The sequence below is a fragment of the Lutra lutra genome, chromosome 3, assembly GCF_902655055.1.
Source record: "Lutra lutra chromosome 3, mLutLut1.2, whole genome shotgun sequence".
Classification (NCBI taxonomy): Eukaryota; Metazoa; Chordata; class Mammalia; order Carnivora; family Mustelidae; genus Lutra; species Lutra lutra.
Genome location: NC_062280.1, coordinates 154,975,121 through 154,993,240, shown reverse-complemented (window position 1 = coordinate 154,993,240; position 18,120 = coordinate 154,975,121). Strand labels below are relative to the sequence as shown.

General features: G+C 37.0%; 1 protein-coding gene across 5 annotated transcripts in view; it reads left to right on the top strand.

Annotated features, from left to right (window-relative positions):
* DIAPH3 (diaphanous related formin 3) overlaps window positions 1–18,120 on the top strand; it is a 510,449-nt gene that overhangs the window by 66,492 nt on the left and 425,837 nt on the right. For all 5 annotated transcript variants that reach the window (XM_047720091.1, XM_047720089.1, XM_047720090.1 and 2 more), the window contains one exon: window positions 14,707–14,811. In XM_047720091.1, the coding sequence (XP_047576047.1) occupies window positions 14,707–14,811 (105 nt within the window). The remainder of the gene's footprint in view (window positions 1–14,706; window positions 14,812–18,120) is intronic.

Sequence of the window (18,120 nt, the reverse complement as noted above, 5' to 3'; positions counted from 1 at the left end):
CTTTATTCCTTGTTTCTGGGATTTTCACAGTGCTATTTTGCCTATGGAGAGTTAATGGCCTTTGTGGAGGGTATTATTGACTTTGGCAATGACCTATGTTGCCATCTTGTTGACCTCACCTTTCTGTCATATTTTTTAAACAAAATTCCCCCACAAAAGTATTTCTACCTTAATTCTCTCTCAGAACCCCGCAGTGAGACTCTGAGATTGGGGAATCCTTCTTGACCACCCCTCGGATATTGGTCACATGCATTCATTTTTGTCCTTAATAGGTCCTGATTTTGTTTCTTCTCTGATGAACCTTTCATTACCTCTTCCCTTGGCAATTGCACTGGACTTCCATCTACCCTTCCATACCTCTGCTCAAGAATCCTTATTCACACTTTAAATCCTGGCCAAAACATTACTTTTCTTTGATGCTTTCCTATGTTCTATCAGGCCTAGTACTCATTAAAACTGCTTCTCACAGCTGCTTGTGTGTAATCCCTTGTAGAACTTATCCTTTGTTATTTCGATAGGCCTTCCCTACTAGATTAAATTAATGCAGTATCATTCAACTGGTTATCTTAATTGCCTGTTAAATGCATATTCCTAACTTTTAAGATTTCTAAGATCCCACGTTATTTTTACCTGCAATTCTATGTTTGGATGGAAATTAGCCTTAATTGCTAGTTTTCTCAGTTACACATAAACATTAAAATAATGAATAGGAAGAGAGATTTCATGCATTCATCCCTTCCTGTTTCATTTTTTACTTCTCTCTGAAAGAATGAAAGCTATGCAAGAAAGGTCAGCTATCTAGATGTGATCATTAACAGGGATTAAATGAGTGCCAATGATGATATAATTCTAACAAAGTTTTTAAATTCTGGACTTCCTGTCATCACTTGTAAGTATGGAAGAAAAATGGTCCCTAAATTGCACAGAGTACGTAAGTATGAATAGTGATGCCCTAATCTTTTCTTGGGAAGATGTTTGTCAGCCTTTATCTAAAAGGGAGAGAGCACATTTATAAAATGCCATCATTATCTCTTAAGCGTGTGCTTTAGGTGTCTACTAGTATTAAGAGCTTAGATGACCTGTTTAATACATATATTGGCTTTTAGTGTGGGGAAACATAGATAATAGTAAAGGCATTCACAGTTTGATTTTTTGAAACTATTTTCATTGTATAATGTTGAATCTACTTGTTGAAAGATGCTTTTTTAAAATAAGATATTTCAAATATACAAAAAATAAAACATAAACCACACCACCACAGATATCACTGAAGTGACTTATATATTCATAATTCCGTTCTTCTTCCTTAATTTCCAAAGGTGAATAAAACCCAGAATCTGATGGTTTCATTCCTGTTAAACTTTTTCTCTGTAGTAATGACCAACGTACAGAAACTTTTTTTTTTTTAACCATTTGTTGGTAGGTCGCTGACTCCATGTTCCATAATCTCCTAATTCCATAATCCTCCTACATAACCACACCGTAACCACCCAAATCAGAAAGTTAATAGTGATCAATTTCTATCAACTAATCCTCAGACCCTGTTCACGTTTTCTCTGTAGTACCAAAGTGGTCTTTGTAGGAAAAGAGTATAGTTTAAAATCATGTGTTTCATTCAGCTGTCAAGTTGTTGTTGTTTTTTAAAATCTCCTTCATTTTGGAACAGTCCTCAGTTCCGTCTTGTATTTTATGAAGTTGACATTTTTGAAGATTCCACTTGGTTAATTTGTAGAACGTCCCCGAGTTTGCATTGGTACTATAAAGCTTTTTAATTATAAGTCTGTTCATTGTAAACAGGTTACCTCCTACTTTAAATAATTCATTTTTTAATGATCATGAGAATTTTGACCATCTCACACATTTACCTGCCCTTTGGTTTATTCCTTCATAAATTTCTTGTTCATATCTTTTGCCTGTTACTGGGGTTTTTGTCTTTTTTTTTTTTTTTTTTTCCATATTGGTTTGTAGAATTTGTCACTATCTGGACTAATGATCATGTGTGTTTATCAGCTGTAAAGCATCCTTGTCCCAGTCTGGGTCTTGTCTTTTTACTTTCTTTAGGAGTATATGGATTAAAGTACAGAACTATAAAATTCCATGGGGTCCGATTTATCCATCTCCTTATGGTATTGGCTTTTGTATATTTAAGTAATCCTTCTCAATACTGACATCATAGATCTGTATTTCAGGATTCTGTATCTTTATTTCTGTGGGATATGGATGCAGTTTTTTTTCTACATGGATTAACTGTTTTGTCTGTCAGCACTGATTTAATAGTCCTTCTTATCCTTTCATTTATCATGCTTTACTAGTAAACATCAAGTTCTTGCACGTATGTGGATTTGTTGTGGAGGTTTGATTTTGCCCATTAGTCTGTTTGTCTAGCTCTCATTTACATTCATTGTCTTAATTACTATAGCTGTATAATAAGCCTTATTATCTAATACCCCTCCCTCTATTCAAAATCATCTTCACTATTCTTGAGCCTTGTTTTTATATTAATTTTAGTATCAATTAAGTTCCATTATAAACCCTGTTAGGATTCGGGCTGGAATCGTAGTGAATTTATTGATTTTGGAAAAATGGATATTTAGTGATATTAAGTTTTCCCATCTGTGATTATTGTATATGTTATCTCTAGATTTTTTGGTTCCTAACAGAGTAAATATTTATTTTTCTCCCTAGGGGCATAACGCATCTATTAGGTTTATTCTTTATTTCTAATATTTAACCATCATAAAATTTTTTTTTAACTAAGAATATTGTCACTTTTTGTTTATGAATTTTGGTATCTGGTAATGTTACGGAATTCTCATTTTTATTTGTAGATTCTTTTTTTGTGTGTGTCCTCTCAGAGTATCTGTGAAAGCCTTATGTTTTTTACTGCCTTTCTTTTTCATTGTACTGAGTAGAATCATACAGTAAAAATTAAAACTGTTTTCTTGACAGTGGTGAATATTTTTCAAAACTGAGATTTCCCTCCAGACATAATAATCTCTGAATTAGGGGAACTGAGAAACTGCTCTTATTTCTTTTTTTTTTTTTTTTAAAGATTTTATTTATTTGACAGAGAGAGAGAGATCACAAGTAGGCAGAGAGGCAGGCAGAGAGAGGAGGAAGCAGGCTCAGTGCTGAGCAGAGAGCCCGATGCGGGGCTCGATCTCAGGACCCCGGGATCATGACCTGAGCCGAAGGCAGAGCCACCCAGGTGCCCCTGCTCTTATTTCTTTTTACTCCAGCTGCTTAAAGTCCTCTTCTGCCTCCAAATATGTGCTCTACCTTCTTAAAAGTCCTCTTCTGCCTCCAAAATGAAGATGAAGGGGCACCTGGGTGGCTCAGTGGGTTAAGCCTCTGCCTTCAGCTCGGGTCATGATCTCAGGGTCCTGGGATTGAGCCCCGCATCGGGCTCTCTGCTTAGCAGGGAGCCTGCTTCCCCCTCTCTTTCTCTGCTTGTCTCCTGCCTACTTGTGATCTCTCTGTCAAATAAATAAATAAAATCTTAAAAAAAAAAAGATATTTTACAAAATGAAGATGAAATGCAATCCATTCCATAAAGCTCTTTCTAAAAACACTAGACAAGAGTCAATATGTTCTATTTTTCTCTCCCTAAAGTATTTAGTGAAGGTCTTTTCTCATTTTACATTTCAGTTACTTGAGTTATGGCTAGTTCCTGAGTTGATTGGCCTTCCATTAGAGTAGATTCTTGATCCTGCTAACTTTTTTTTAACTGCGTATATCCTCTATTACTGATTAAATGAGTGACTCTGATATTTGTTTTTTGTTGATTCATTAGAACTATAAGAACTTCTTTAATGAGAACTTTGATATAATTTTTTGTAAGAGTATCGTAGTGGACTATGGATAGTCAACTTTACTCATCTTGTCTCCTTAGTGCCTTCACAGTGCTTATTGGATGTTTGTCAAGTGAGCTGATCTGTTCCCACCCCTCGCCCTTTGGTAAACACTAAGTTTAAGCAATCAAATGATAAAAACTAGAACAAATACAGTTAAATACTGAGGTGTCTTTTTATAATCAATTCAGATGTATTTGAAGCATAAGGTCCAGAGGAAGAAAAAAGAGCTTAGGTGAACTTATAAAATCGAATGTGACCATGTACCTATGTTTTGATACTTACCGTAGATGGTGGGAAGAGGCCTCATCTTGCTAACTTTTTACATTTTTAAAGACTATTTGAGTGAGGCAGTGCAGGCCCAGGGGGAGGTGGCAGCAGTGAGAGAAAGAGAGCGCATATATGTGGGGGGGGGTGGGGAGAGGCAGAGGGAGATAGAGAATCTCAGGCCAACTCTGTGGTGAGCAGGAATCCCACGTGGGGTTGGAATTCATGACCCTGAGATCATGACCTGAAATGACACCAAGAAGTCAGTCGGTTAACTAACTGAGTAACCCAGGCGCCTCATCGTCTCGCTAACTTTATTCCATGTTCCCACTGTTCGGGTACCTGTGGAGGACAGTTCCTCCTTTTTCTTTCCCTATCATGTTTTCTCCTTAATCCTTGGTTGTAAGGATATGCATAGCTATTTCTTAGTTGGCTAAATTCATGCCTGTTGTGTTGAATGTGTAGGTGATATCTTACCCAGGAGTGGGAATGAAAAGAGAAACCAACAAAGACTTTTGTGTTAATTATGTTTATTGACTGCTATAGATTACTACTAGCAGTTAGTTTATCTCAAGTATTAGTGTTCTTTACAAATCTGCTTTTCTATATCATGAGTATTTTTTTATTTCTTAAAAACTTAAACAGTGTATTTAGGGTTAGCCAGATAAAATGAGAGTGGTTGTGTGGGAATGGTTTGTTTTGATCTATTAGTTGTCACCTTTTCCCTTTCCTTTAGGTAGAAATTGAAAAATTTAGGGAAAGGTGGTTTAAAAGCAATCCGAATAATAATCCAAATAGGAGGAGGAGGAGGAAAAGCGTATAGAAGTATAAGGCAATTGTCAAGTTGATTCATGGGTTGTGTTTGTCAGGGGGGAATAATGTCAATGCCTAGTTGTTTTTCTTTAGATCCAGATAAATGAGAAAATAAATGATTTAGGAGCAATGGATTTTGCCTGATGGGAGTTCGTTGAACCAATAAAATGGTTAGAGGAGTTTTAAGAATAGGTGTTACGATAAAGTTTAGGCATGCTCTTTCACCAATTAGGAAGTGTGCAAGTTGGTTCTTTCCCAACAGTGAAGGCTTTTTCTCTGTCTTCTTTCATCTCTAGAAAAGTTGGCTTTTGTCTCTTCATTCTAGGACTATTTATTTATCCTTCAGGTAATTGGTGAAGATACGGCTATTTGTTTAGAAAAGTTGAAAAGCAAATAAAAAATTTTATCACTAGCTGTGTTCTTTACTTAAAAGATCACATAACAATTAGTGATTATAGGTGCTTATGTATATGCTTGAACAGTTCCAGTAAGATATTTCAAAATAAATTGTGCAGTTCCCTGCCTATTAATTTTATTTCTTGGCTATTCAGCTAAAACTTATATGGAAGAAGATTGATGCTTGAGGTTCCCGCACCCCCCTTTGTTGGTTTTAGGACAAAGTGAAATTTGGTTTCAAACTGAGCTACTTTACACTTTCTATAAGCTCTAGTTAGAATATTTGGTCAACATTTTATGTGAGTTCTTTGTCAGTCTCTGGATAAATGCTGTTTTTTGGCTGCTGTCCTGTTAATGAGCTAGCTTGTCTGGTTTCTGATTAATTTTAATGGGGATTGAGTAAAGATACTATGGATAGAACAGTGAATATCCAACCTCATTATTGGCAGAACCAAATTTTATAAGTATGTATGTCTACACACACACACACACACACACACACACACATATAAAACTTCTCTATAATCAAACTGTTAAGTAAAAAAGTTGCTATAAAGGCATATATAAGAATATAGTAAAAGATCAAGAGAAAGATCAGCTATTCTGTAGCATTAGCATACTTATGGACGTGTTGAATATAAAGTAGTGATAAAGTTAATTCTGAGTTCTTTTTTCCAAGGTTTTTCTAATTTTTCTAATTCTAACGCTTTTCCCATTTTCTGATTTTTTTTTTTCTAATTTTATGTAAATCTGACTTAAGAATAAAACAAATTGCAGAACTAGATAGATTCAGTTAATGGACACTATTTGAATGTATATAATGATCTGGAATGAGATCATGAAATCTTTCACTTTATTTGGCACTAAACTGTTCATGGTGGTAAACAGTACCTTAATGTAGGGATAAACATTAGCAAGATCTTTTTGGCACATGGTGTGGAAGATGAATTCCAATGTGGTTGAGAACAGAAGAACACCTTTAGAGGAAATACAGGTAAAATTGTGCTTATAGGTTGGTGAGCTCTTAAGTCTCAGGAGAAGTAATTAGGGGATCTTGTGGACCTCTTAAAATGCTTAACCAATTTGTTGCTGTGGTGATAAAAATGTGAGCACAAGAGAGACTGTTTCCAACAACAATTCTCTTGGTTTTAACCCATGAAACAGAAGCCTTAATACACTCTTTAAATGAGAGGATTACTTTTGATTTAAGACTTCATGTTTGGTTTTGATATTGTTGTGCTTCCAGTTTTACCTTCTGATATGTTGCTTTTTGGTGCACGTGAATGTTTGGATCTAGGACTATACTATCTTCCACATACATTTTCGAAACAGTATGCCTCTGTGCGTCTGTAGAGTTTTTCCTCTCTGGGTGAATTTCCTCAGACCTGACCGTCTTCAGCTTGCTCCCTGTATATGCTTGCTTAATTCTCCAAATAGTCAATCATTTTAAATTTAATCTGACTCTCCATGGTGTTAACTATCCCACTCAACTTGATGTATGTAAATTTAATGAGCATGCTGTCTTGTAAAATCCACATCCGTGAATGAAAATAGTGAGACTAATGTTTGTAACTTGGTTGAAAGTATGTCCATTCTGTTTGCCATTCTTTGCTTGATTGCTCCTTAGTGCTCTAACTAGTTGCATGTATGTGCAGGATCATTAAGATTGCATCTTTTTTTCTCCCCTCAGTTTTGCAGTATTTTGTCAGTCTAAGATGGGGTCAGGGTGTATAAAATACAGTAGCAAACTTGCAACTTTCTTGTTGGTGGGAACTAATGACCCCATCCAGCACATAGAAGAATCCTTTGCAGTAGCTTAAAAGCTGCTGACTTGACTATATTCCTTTGACCTGGTTTCTAGTTCAGGGCTGCTTTTGACACCTAGGGTGTCCATGTGCAATTTAGAAAAAGATGTATCCTCATTCCTCTGGCGGGACACAGTGCATCATAGAAATGGACACAGTTTGAGGGAAGTCTGGAGGATCTCTGTTCACTAGTCCCCCAGATGCCACCATTGTCCCAGGTCACCAAGGTTGTGTGCAGTTCTGCTAGTGCTTCCTGAAAATGTCCTGGATTTCAGATTGGCCATTTTTACCTGTGTCTGAAGAATCTGTCTCTGGGGCTGGACCTTGTTTTTGTCATTTTTCTCAGCTAGGGAGGTGAGTGTTATCTCTAGCTCCAGCTTCATCCTTCAGAAAATTATCTTCATCTCATGGTTTGTCCCGAAAGAAGATTAGCAAATTCTGTTTGCAAACTTGTGTTACGTCTTACTTAACAAATACCTGAAAAGAAATCCACTGTGGTCTCTGCATTGTGAAAGTGGCAGCGAGTGTACAAAAAAAGTTCTTTAAAAGGTTACCTGTGAAGGAGAATGAAGGAAGCCATATATAAAGGAAAGCTAGGGTTGAGGGAAGGCTCTTTTTCTTTTTAATTTTGATCCATTAAGGATTAACGTGTTTATGTATTGAGACCCAACCAACTGAGAACAATTTAGTGAGACAGGATTGAAAAAGGATAATTGATATGCAGTGCTCTTTCAGGAGGTGAGAGGAAGGAGGATTCAGAGCATAAATGAATGGAATTATCTTTGAATGGATGCAAGAATTGATAAAGATTAGTGTGCAAATAAATTGGTAATATAGGAAATGGGAAATTGAAAGCTTTCTTTTCACAGAAGAAATTGAAATTTGCTTACTGAAAATGATACGTGGAAGTAATAGTTTCATAGTTCTCTGGGAAGGGCAAATTTGAAACAAGGACCTTAGGGAATGTGAGAAGGAAAAACTAGTTGGATTTCCATAAATGTAGTAAGTGATGGATCATGGAATTAACCTGCTTTGGGGAAAATAGAGGGGATCAAGGAAAGAGGTTTTATTGAGGTCAAGACCATGGTGGTTTGGGAGTAGAACAAGTGAAAAGAGAGAAGATGGAGGTCAGAGAATAGAGTTGTGGAGATTATGATGATCCTTGAGGTGCAGCAGTTTTTACATAATGAAAAGATATAGGTGTGGTCATGAAGACTGTGGCTGAGAAAAGAGGAAGTAAAGACTGCTGGTGGTGGGGAGGCTGAAGACTGGATGGCAAGGTATGGGATGGAAGAGGAGTCAACACCAGGTGCTGGCCCACATAAGTGTTAAGTCTGATAGTATTAGCCCCAAAGGAAATTCGATTTTAGATGATGATGGAGACAAATACTATGGGAATAAGAATGGAGAGTTAAGATAGAACAGAGTTCAAATTTCAGCCATAGGACTATGGTCAACTGAAAGAATTTCCTAAGCTTCCATTCTCTCTTCAATGAAAAAGAGGCTATTACATACTTATAAATGTTGAGTGCCATGCCTTGCCCAAGAACTTATTTAAGATGACAGGAATACTAAATCTTTGTCAAAAGTTGTTGAAAGAATTTTGGGAAGAATGAGGATGATTTACAGGACAGGTTTGGAATGAAAACGGGAAGAAATGTGAGCAATGTGAGTTTGGTTTGGGAAAATTCCAAAGGGTGCCTGACCTTTAGATTTGGAATGGAATTCTGTGTCTTAACTCTACCTTTTATTTTATTTTTTATTTTTTTTTTAAAGATTTTATTTATTTATTTGACAGAGAGAGATCACAAGCAGGCAGAGAGGCAGGCAGAGAGAGAGGAGGCAGCAGGCTCCCTGCTGAGCAGAGAGCCCGATGCGGGGCTCGATCCCAGGACCCTGAGATCATGACCTGAACCGAAGGCAGCGGCTTAACCCACTGAGCCACCCAGGCGCCCCATTAACTCTACCTTTTAGTAACCTCAGATTTGTTTTGATAGTGGTTTCTGTACTTCCTTCCTCTCTGTCAAGTCTGTATTTATTATAGCCAAATACACTGCAAGTGTACATTATTTATTAGACTTAAAAAAAATTTCTAAGAATGAAGGATGTTCCATTTCTTCATTCTGAACTTATTTTAATGGCAGAAATTCTATAAATATTTCAATTTTATCTTGCAATAAGATTTTGAAACAATCTTAGATTTATAGAAAGGTTGTGAAGAGAGCACTGACAATTCTTAGATACCCTTCGTCTAACTTCATCAAAAGTCAACATCTTATATAACTTGAATGCAGTTATTAAAACTGAGACCATTAATGTTGGCACAGTACTAAATTACATTATTGAGGTTTTGCCCGTTTTTCTACTTGCATTTTTTTCTGTTCTAGGATCCAATCCAGGATCATGCCTCGAGTTCAGATTACCATGTATCCTTCATCTCCTCCAATCAATGACATATCCTTATCTTCCATGACCTTTATACTTGAGAAGAATCCTTATTTTGTAGAATGCTCCTTCATTTGGATTTCTTTTCTGCAGCATTTTTTCTGTTTCTAAAATCTATCCTTCGTTCCAGTCAGACTCGCATAGTAAAATAGCACAGTGGTTCAATTAAGGTATAGTTTTTAATTAGAAAGTAATTAACTAAAGGAAAATTAGTTTTTGATGTTGCAACTCCCAGTTTCCCCAGGCAAAACCGTGTCTCAACATGTGTATGAAGGTAGCACTATAAGTGAGTTACTTTATAATGTATGTTAAGATATTTATAGAACATTAACAACAATACTCTTCAGACAGTTTTGATTTGATAACTGCTAGGATAATTTTGAGATCTAGTCACCTAAATAGCCAACTGATAACTAGAAGTGGGAAAACTTTATCTACTATCCACTAAATATTAGCCTCATTCAAATTACTCATCTGGTCTTTTGCAATTACGTGTTCTCTGTATTTCCTGCTCAGTATTTGATTTATAATATTTAATGAATTACATACATATGTCTCAGTACATTGATACATTGAAGTAAACCACATTTCAGGAATCTCTTAAAATCTGTTCCTGAGCTATCTTTTTGTCCCTACACAGTGTAGTAGATGTCCCAACCTATGTTTAAATGGAAGAATTGGCTCATACTGTGGTTTGTATTGCTTGTTGAGGCCCTGTATGTGAGTTTCTGTATTATTTGGTTCTGTTTAAAAAATAAGACTTATTATACAGTAAGTTGTTTTCAAAAGGTGTTGTGGGTGCTGTTGTGCCCCTACAAGACACCCTTTACCAGGCTGGTGCATGCAAACCCCAGTTGATTCATATTGGTTCCTAGTGGCTCATAGCTGCCCTCTCCAGAGATCTGGCCTCTGGGAACTATGATCCTATAGCTAACTGACTGATGTGGAGGTGTACAACTGCCCTCTCGCTCTAGGTAGTACTGATAGCAGTGCAATTCGGGCTGAAGCAAGACCAGCTGAGGCAACATTTTCACATGTGTCTTTCCCCAGCTCTGTCTTGCCTTTTTTTTTTTTTTTTTTTTTTTTGAGAGAGAGAGAGGGAGAGAGGGAGCGAGCATGAGCACAGGCAGAGTGGTAGGCAGAGGCAGAGGGAGAAGCAGGCTCCCCGCTGAGCAAGGAGCCCGATGCGGGACTTGATCCCAGGACGCTGGGATCATGACCTGAGCCGAAGGCAGCCGCTTAACCAACTGAGCCACCCAGGTGTCCCACTGTCTTGCTTTTTTTTATTCACTATCATGAAGGCATCCCCTCCATTAGTCCTCTGCACCAGAATCCCTGTCTCATACTCTACCTCTAGGAAACCTGACCTAAGGTAGTAGAGATGCTATGTGATCATTTTGGACAGGTATAAACTGAGTAACATAAAAATTGATGACTTGCTTTCAAGGGACCTATTAGCATTACCTGGAAGCTGCACTAGACTGGAAGTTGGGGTTCTGGGTCTCGAGTTTCAAATAACCAGTTATACCTGAAAAGTCATCTGATTTTTGTGAGCCTGGATTTTCTATTCTGTAATTCATGGAGTATAGACGATGTGAAAATCAAATTCTCACAATGAAGATTTTCCCCTAAGACAGGAGGTTGTTACATGAAGATGCTAGGCTCCTCCTGAACCCCACTTCCCCACTCCAGTTTCTGGGATAGCCTTCAGAAATGCTCAGCTTAGCTCCTCTGGAATTAAGCACAAAAACACTGAAGTGGTTCAGAGCAAGTTTCCCCAAAACGTGTCACTTTGACATGTGCACTATTTGAGCTGAAGGCATTTGAGACCCTACGGGCTCGAGAGAGATTTTTTCCCCTCTCTGAACCACCTAGAAGAATCTAAATTGGGAGCCTTTCCCAGAGAGAAGTTATGAGAGAGAAGTTTTATCTGAGTGACCTGTGTAGGAGGACAACTATCTGATCACCAAACTTTTCTTACCGCCTGTGAATTGCCCTCCTTCCCTTGAAACCCAGGGCTCCTGTTCCATTCCTTACCTCAGTATGGCATATAAGCCTCATTTTACCTTTCTGTCCTGAAATCTTTCGTGTGTGTGATTTTCTCCCATTAATCTGGCTCATGAGAACTTAATTCTTTAATTAACTAGAAAAACCTATAAAGGGTGGAAGGAAATTTTGTTTTTCCACTATAACATAGATGTGCATTTGTTTTGGAAAAAGCTTCTACTACATTTCCCAAGGACTTTGTAGCCCCTGACCCCCCAAATCCAGTGTCCATGCCCAATAGGTCTCTCTTCTTTCAGACTTTTTCTTTGTAGAGCTAAATTTTGTACTTTTTATGCACAAAAACATATTTTTTCTTTTCAGGGCTCCTGAATTTCTTTTTGTAAGTGGCAGAATTTCTTTTTCCATTTTTTTTTTTTTTTGATCAAATAGTTACCTGCCAAATGAGAAGGGTCTGTGGTACTGTGTAGCTGATTCCAGACTTCTTAGTGTCCTTTCTTGTTTCCCTTTTGCTTTTAAACTGGTACTGTCATGAAGCAAGTGCTGTATTTAGACAAGAGAGTTGGGATATGGCAGAGGAAACGGGCTGGGAAAACTCTGGGTTTCTTCCTTAATTCCAAATATACCACTTTTTATATGAGCTGCTGTCATCTTGAATATACCTTTCCAAAAAGAAAGCATTAGACTTTGTAGTTTTTCTCATATTCTGTATTTACTAAATATTTTAATTTGCTGGTAAAGAGGCTGAGTCATGTTTGCCCGTTGGACAGAAAATAAAAAATACAGTGAATAATTAAAGACAGAGGTTCTCAGTACTCTCATGTCCTTTGCCTTTTTAGAGCAACTACTCCCGTTACTTCCCTGTAACTTCCCCATTACTTTCTTCCAGTGAAAGTCTTTATAGGTAGTAGAAGCCATCTACAATCATAATTTTAAAATACATTTAATGTCTTACTGTACTGCATAATACAACCACATACATTGCAATGTAAGCAATTGGCCATGACTGGTCAGGAAGGTACAAAAAAGTCATTCTTGAATCTTTGCTTCACATGAGTATAATAGCTGTTGTGGGGCGCCTGGGTGGCTCAGTGGGTTAAGCCTCTGCCTTCAGCTCAGGTCATGATCTCAGGGTCCTGGGATCGAGGCCCACGTCTGGCTCTCTGCTCAGCAGGGAGCCTGCTTCCTCCTCTCTCTCTGCCTGCCTCTCTGCCTACTTGTGATCTCTCTCTCTCTCTCTCTCTCTCTGTCAAATAAATAAATAAATAAAATCTTAAAAAAAAATAATAGCTATTGTGCATGTCAACATAGCTTTGCTGTTCCGGTGATTCAGATACAACAACCAGTGTCTTCCTGGGATACCCAAATTATAAAAATTGAGCACAATTGATGGCAAAGCTTATTTAAAACAAAAACAAAAAGCCAGTATAACTATAACTTGCAGAGTAGTTGGATTCTTAGAAAAACCAATGTCTATTAAAACCACATACTGCAAAGTATTTAATTAGTAACAATTTACATATTAATTCCATTTTATATTTAATTCTATTGAATTAGTCAAAGCTTAGGAAGTTTTTGTGTTTTTTTTTCTTTTTCTTTCTTCCTTCTTCTTCTTCTTCTTTTTTTTTTTTTTTGGTTTGTGCATCTGTCTGTGGGACACAGAATAGTTTCTTATCATGCAGGATTAGCCCAGGTGTCGAAGAATGTCTAGCACACCTTAATAAATGCTGATAGCATCATCTCAGTCATTGACAACCAAAATATTTCAAGATATTTTTAAAATCCTAAGTGGTATTAAGGCCTATTTAGAGTCCCTGGCATAAAGTAAAAAGAAGAAAAAAGAGGGAGAACAAAACAAACCATTATTCACATAATAAGATATTTCCAACCTGAATGGGCAGGAGTGACATTACTAATTACTACCTTTTATTAGGGTCAAGTGGAACAACTTCTAAAATCTTAAATATTTATATCAAAGTGAAATGAAGGAAATTTTGACTTTTAAGTGCTTAAAGGGATTAGTAGCCAAAAACTGAGTCAGCTCAAGGCATAAATAACAGTGTCTGATGAATTGTAGCACTTTTATAAAACATTTATAAAAACTTAACCTGCTGGACTCCACAGGTGATCCAAAGTTCTGATTTTTATACACCTGTTTCTGAGTGGATATAGGGTTGGTATACATTCAGGTGTGTTATATTGCATATCACACATGACCAAGGGCTAGTATCTGGAGGAAATCCATTTGAGCTGTCCTTTTAATTCAGTCATTTTTGTCTCCCTGCAGCCTCCTTTTTCATTGCCAGAGCAGCCTCTAAATAAGACATCTTGTAGCAATTCCCACATTTAAGTGGGCATTCTTGACTTGTATTTTTAAAAGTTAAAATGAGACCTGTAGCACGATCTAGGTTACTTAAATCTTTATTTTGATGGGTGCTGTTGAGAAATGTTAGATTTTTGGGTGGTACCTCTTTTTATGAGTACAACTCTTAGATGATTTAGAACACAGAATAGACTAGGTAGTTAATGGATATTTTTGATATGGGTAGACAAGAGACCACTATAGAATGCTTTTGCCTTTTGCCAGGATCTATACCAAGTATTTGATCGTATGAGCTTGTAGCTACACAATCTGGAAAGTGGTTGGCTTATTTACCTTTTAATTTTTGATACATGGAGCAGCTCTTTCAGAAATAGTGCAAGATAGCTTCAGGTACAGCTATTTAAAACAAAAACAAAAACAAAACTATAGTGTGTGTTGCGTTTGTGGGTGTGTATGTGTGTGTGTTGTGTGTATTTAAATTGTGACTCTGGATGACCTTATGAAAGGTAGAAATCTAATCTAAGTGTCTAATTATCTGTAGTGACGAGAATGTAATTTTACTAGCTTGCTGTGAATTTTAAAAAGATTTTCTGGTAAGTGTTTTACCTGTTAAAATGATCTAGAACATGTTTTTGTCTGTATTTCCTGCTCTTTCTTTTCTCCAGGCAGAACTACGTGTAAATCATTCCAAAACAATTAATGCTGCTTTAGTCACAAATTATTGATTTTTCCGTTCCTAGGGTATGTAGAATTGCTACTCTGCTTAGATTCTAAAATGAGGCTTTTTAATTGTGTTTTCCAGGAAGATATGAATTTAAATGAAGATAAAAAGGCACCATTGCGGGAAAAGGACTTCAGCATCAAAAAAGAAATGGTGATGCAGTACATTAATACTGCTTCCAAGACAGTAAGTAAAACTGTCAAGTTGAAAAATACTGCTGAACCGTGTTATAGTGTGGAAAACAACACATTTGTCTAACGAAGTGCTTGAATTTTTGAGCAACTGGAATCACAGGGCTTTTGAATGTATAAAGGCCACAAGTAGGATGTTTATTTAATTTAAAAATATTTCTCATACCTTCTAAGACTGCTTTTGTTTTTTAGCCCCTGACATTGATGAGGAACATGGACTGGGTTGGTTTCCTCCAAGACTTCTTTCCTTGTTAAGGAAAGTGGATTAGGATGGCTATTGATCTCTGATGTCACTTATAAATTGGGATAATATTTGTATTATAGAAAAGGAGGGCCGATTTTACTCTAACTACCTAAATCAGTTCACATAATAGTGGCTGCCAGTTTTCCAAGGAAACATGAAATATGTGGGTGGAAGTAATGAGTAAATGTCTAAGAAACCATGACTGGCATGCAGAGTCAATTACATTTATTTCATGGCACAACAAATGAGCTTGACCAGTCATATAGAAATTGAATTGATGGATGGGATGAAGTCTACAAAACGGGAGCTAATGAAGAAGCAATCAGAAAGACAGTAGAAAATGATTTTGGCTGAATTTAAAACAGAATTGGTTGGAGAAGAATAACTTAATACGCTGTAGTTTTCACTGGATACTTTAACCAAAGGCCAAGTTACAAGAATGTAAGTTACTTATACGTAAGCTCTATTTATCTACTAGACCAGTCAGTGACCTGGAGTATTTCCTTTTAGAAAGCAGACTCAAGTGATGTTTAATTTTTAAGCATACCTCATGTTCTGCAGTTTGATGTTGAGTTGTAGAAATCAGAGTACTGTACTTTTTCTGGTTCCTTATGTAGATGGGTGTTGTTTCCTGCTATTGTGACAAAAATTGCTTTTGCCCCTTAATGGTCCCTGGATATCACTTAAGAGAGCACTTGTGTTGTGGATTGACTTATCATCCCTTTGATACTGGGCATCTTATTTTACCTGATTCTCAATATCCTTCTCCACAAGATGGGACTTAGAGCTATATCACAGGCTTGTTGTTAGAATTTAATTGTTTATGGGGGTCCTGGCTCACTCAGTCTGTTAAGCATCTGCCTTCAGCTCAGGTCATGATCCTGGGATCTAGTCCCACGGGCTCCCTGCTCAGTGGGGAGCCTGTTTCTCCCTCTCCCCACCCATCTCCCCCCACCCCCCACCCCCTTCCCGGCTCATGCTCTCTCTTTTTGTCAAGTAAATAAAATACTAAAAAAAATTGTTTATTTCATGAGTGGAACATAACAGGTTTTATACCTGTGGCTGCCTCTTTTGGTAGCAGTGGTGGTTGTTAGCAATTGTTTCTTGTTTTTTCTTTGTGATTTGTTCTTGCTGTTGAAATCATTACACTGTGATTATTGATGGACATTGACTTATATTTTTGAAAATACAAATTGACCATTAGTGAGTCTGCATCACGTTTATTAAGTGTCTGTATATCAGGCAATGTTCCAGGCATTGGAGTTGGAGTACCAAGATGGTCAATCATGGTGACTTACGGAGCAACATAAGACACGTAACAGAAACACACAAACACACGTGATAAATGAAATGCGATGTGGAAAAAACATAGGGGACGTGGAGATGGTGTTATTTTTCTTTTTTATTGAAGTGTAGTTAACATGCAATGTTATATTAGTTTCAGATGTACAAGAGGTTTCACTAATTCCAACATTACTCAGAGTTCATTTCTGGTAAGGGTACTCTTAATTCCCTTTATATCTATTTTTACCTGTCTCTGCACCCCTCCCTGTGCTGTAACTGTCACATGGAGTGATCAGGGATGACTCCCCTATTAGACAATTTTAAATCCAAAGAACATAATTCACTTAATAAAATTATAAGAGATACTATATTAGTTCGAACTGGTTTAGAAAACATTGGTATAATAATGCATTTTAATTCTTGAATTTCAGATAATAAACAGACTTTTTAGAGCAAACTGCTTTGAACTTCATTAGAGTGGATCTATTTCAGTTTGCATGCACTGATTGTAAACTTTAATCCTCTAATCGTTTTGGACTGAGGTTGGAATTTATTTACTAGAATTAGATAATTAGATTATCAGGATTGAAATAGATTAGTTATCTAAAGTATGATTAAAGCATTCACTCATTTAATTAGTGTGTGGAGGATCATGGCTTTTCCTAGGAGGATGCTGAATAATTTGGCGGTTGGTTAACATTCTAGAAAGTTCAAGCTGACCAGTCATCTATTTTTGCTCTGGAAGTAGAAACACATTAACTCTTAGATACAGACTTTGTCATACCAGTGTATTGAGGTTAATGAGGACAAAAAATCTTCTCTGAGGAAAAACCATCAAAATTTATAGATGAATTATTCTAGAGAGCATGGGGGTGTTTGTGTCAGATAAAGTTTTGTTATAAATTTAGCCTTAGACTTTGCTTTGAGATTGTTTTGTGGAGAAGCATTAATATTTTTGAAAATAGCACTGATGCCTGCAGTTGATAATCTGAAAATTCTTTAGAAATATTAATGCTCAAACCAGCCCTAAAGTAGCTAAGCTGGATTTTTGGAATGGGGGAAAAATAACAAATCCTCAATCAAGTTAGGTTGTTTCTAAGATCTTAAGTTTGTTTCAGTAGCCCAATGGTAATGCTGATTTTTTTCAGTTAGAAAAGATTATTAACTAATTTTTTTTTTTTTAAAGCAAAGAGCCTATTTTAGAGGCTGAAAAATGCCAAAGTCACATTTTTTCCAATTTCCTACAGCATGGGTATGTGAGCCAGGTTTGGCCAGTACTGTCTGCTGGGGGCTTCTGAGAAAGGTTTCCCTCCCTCACAAAGAGATCCAGGGCAGAAAACCACTCTTTTCCCCGTTATTTGACATGGTTGTGAGAGAGCGTGGGATAGTTGGCACATGACTTCTTAGAGTTGCTGCTCTGGCCTTATACAGCCCTGCCTCCAAATTTTTCTGTCACGTGAGGTGATGCATGTTCTTATTTAAACTACTTTAGGTGGGGATTTTGCTATGCTGTTGTGCACATCTGGCTGGACCGTCCCTATAGCCTTCTGCCTATACAGGGTCTCCATCTCTAATTCATTCTGAAAATTACTCCCCTCATCAAGTAGACTCTGCATATTGAGAGTGGGTAGTACAGGGCCAAGTGGCCATTCCTTGGTAGATGACTTGCCTCAGATGTTCAGTAGCAAGTTTATTAAAGAAAATATGTTTCGGAAAGAATGAATACAGTCTCGACTTTTGTTTGATTACTAGGGGGCTGATAAGTATTCTGCAGTA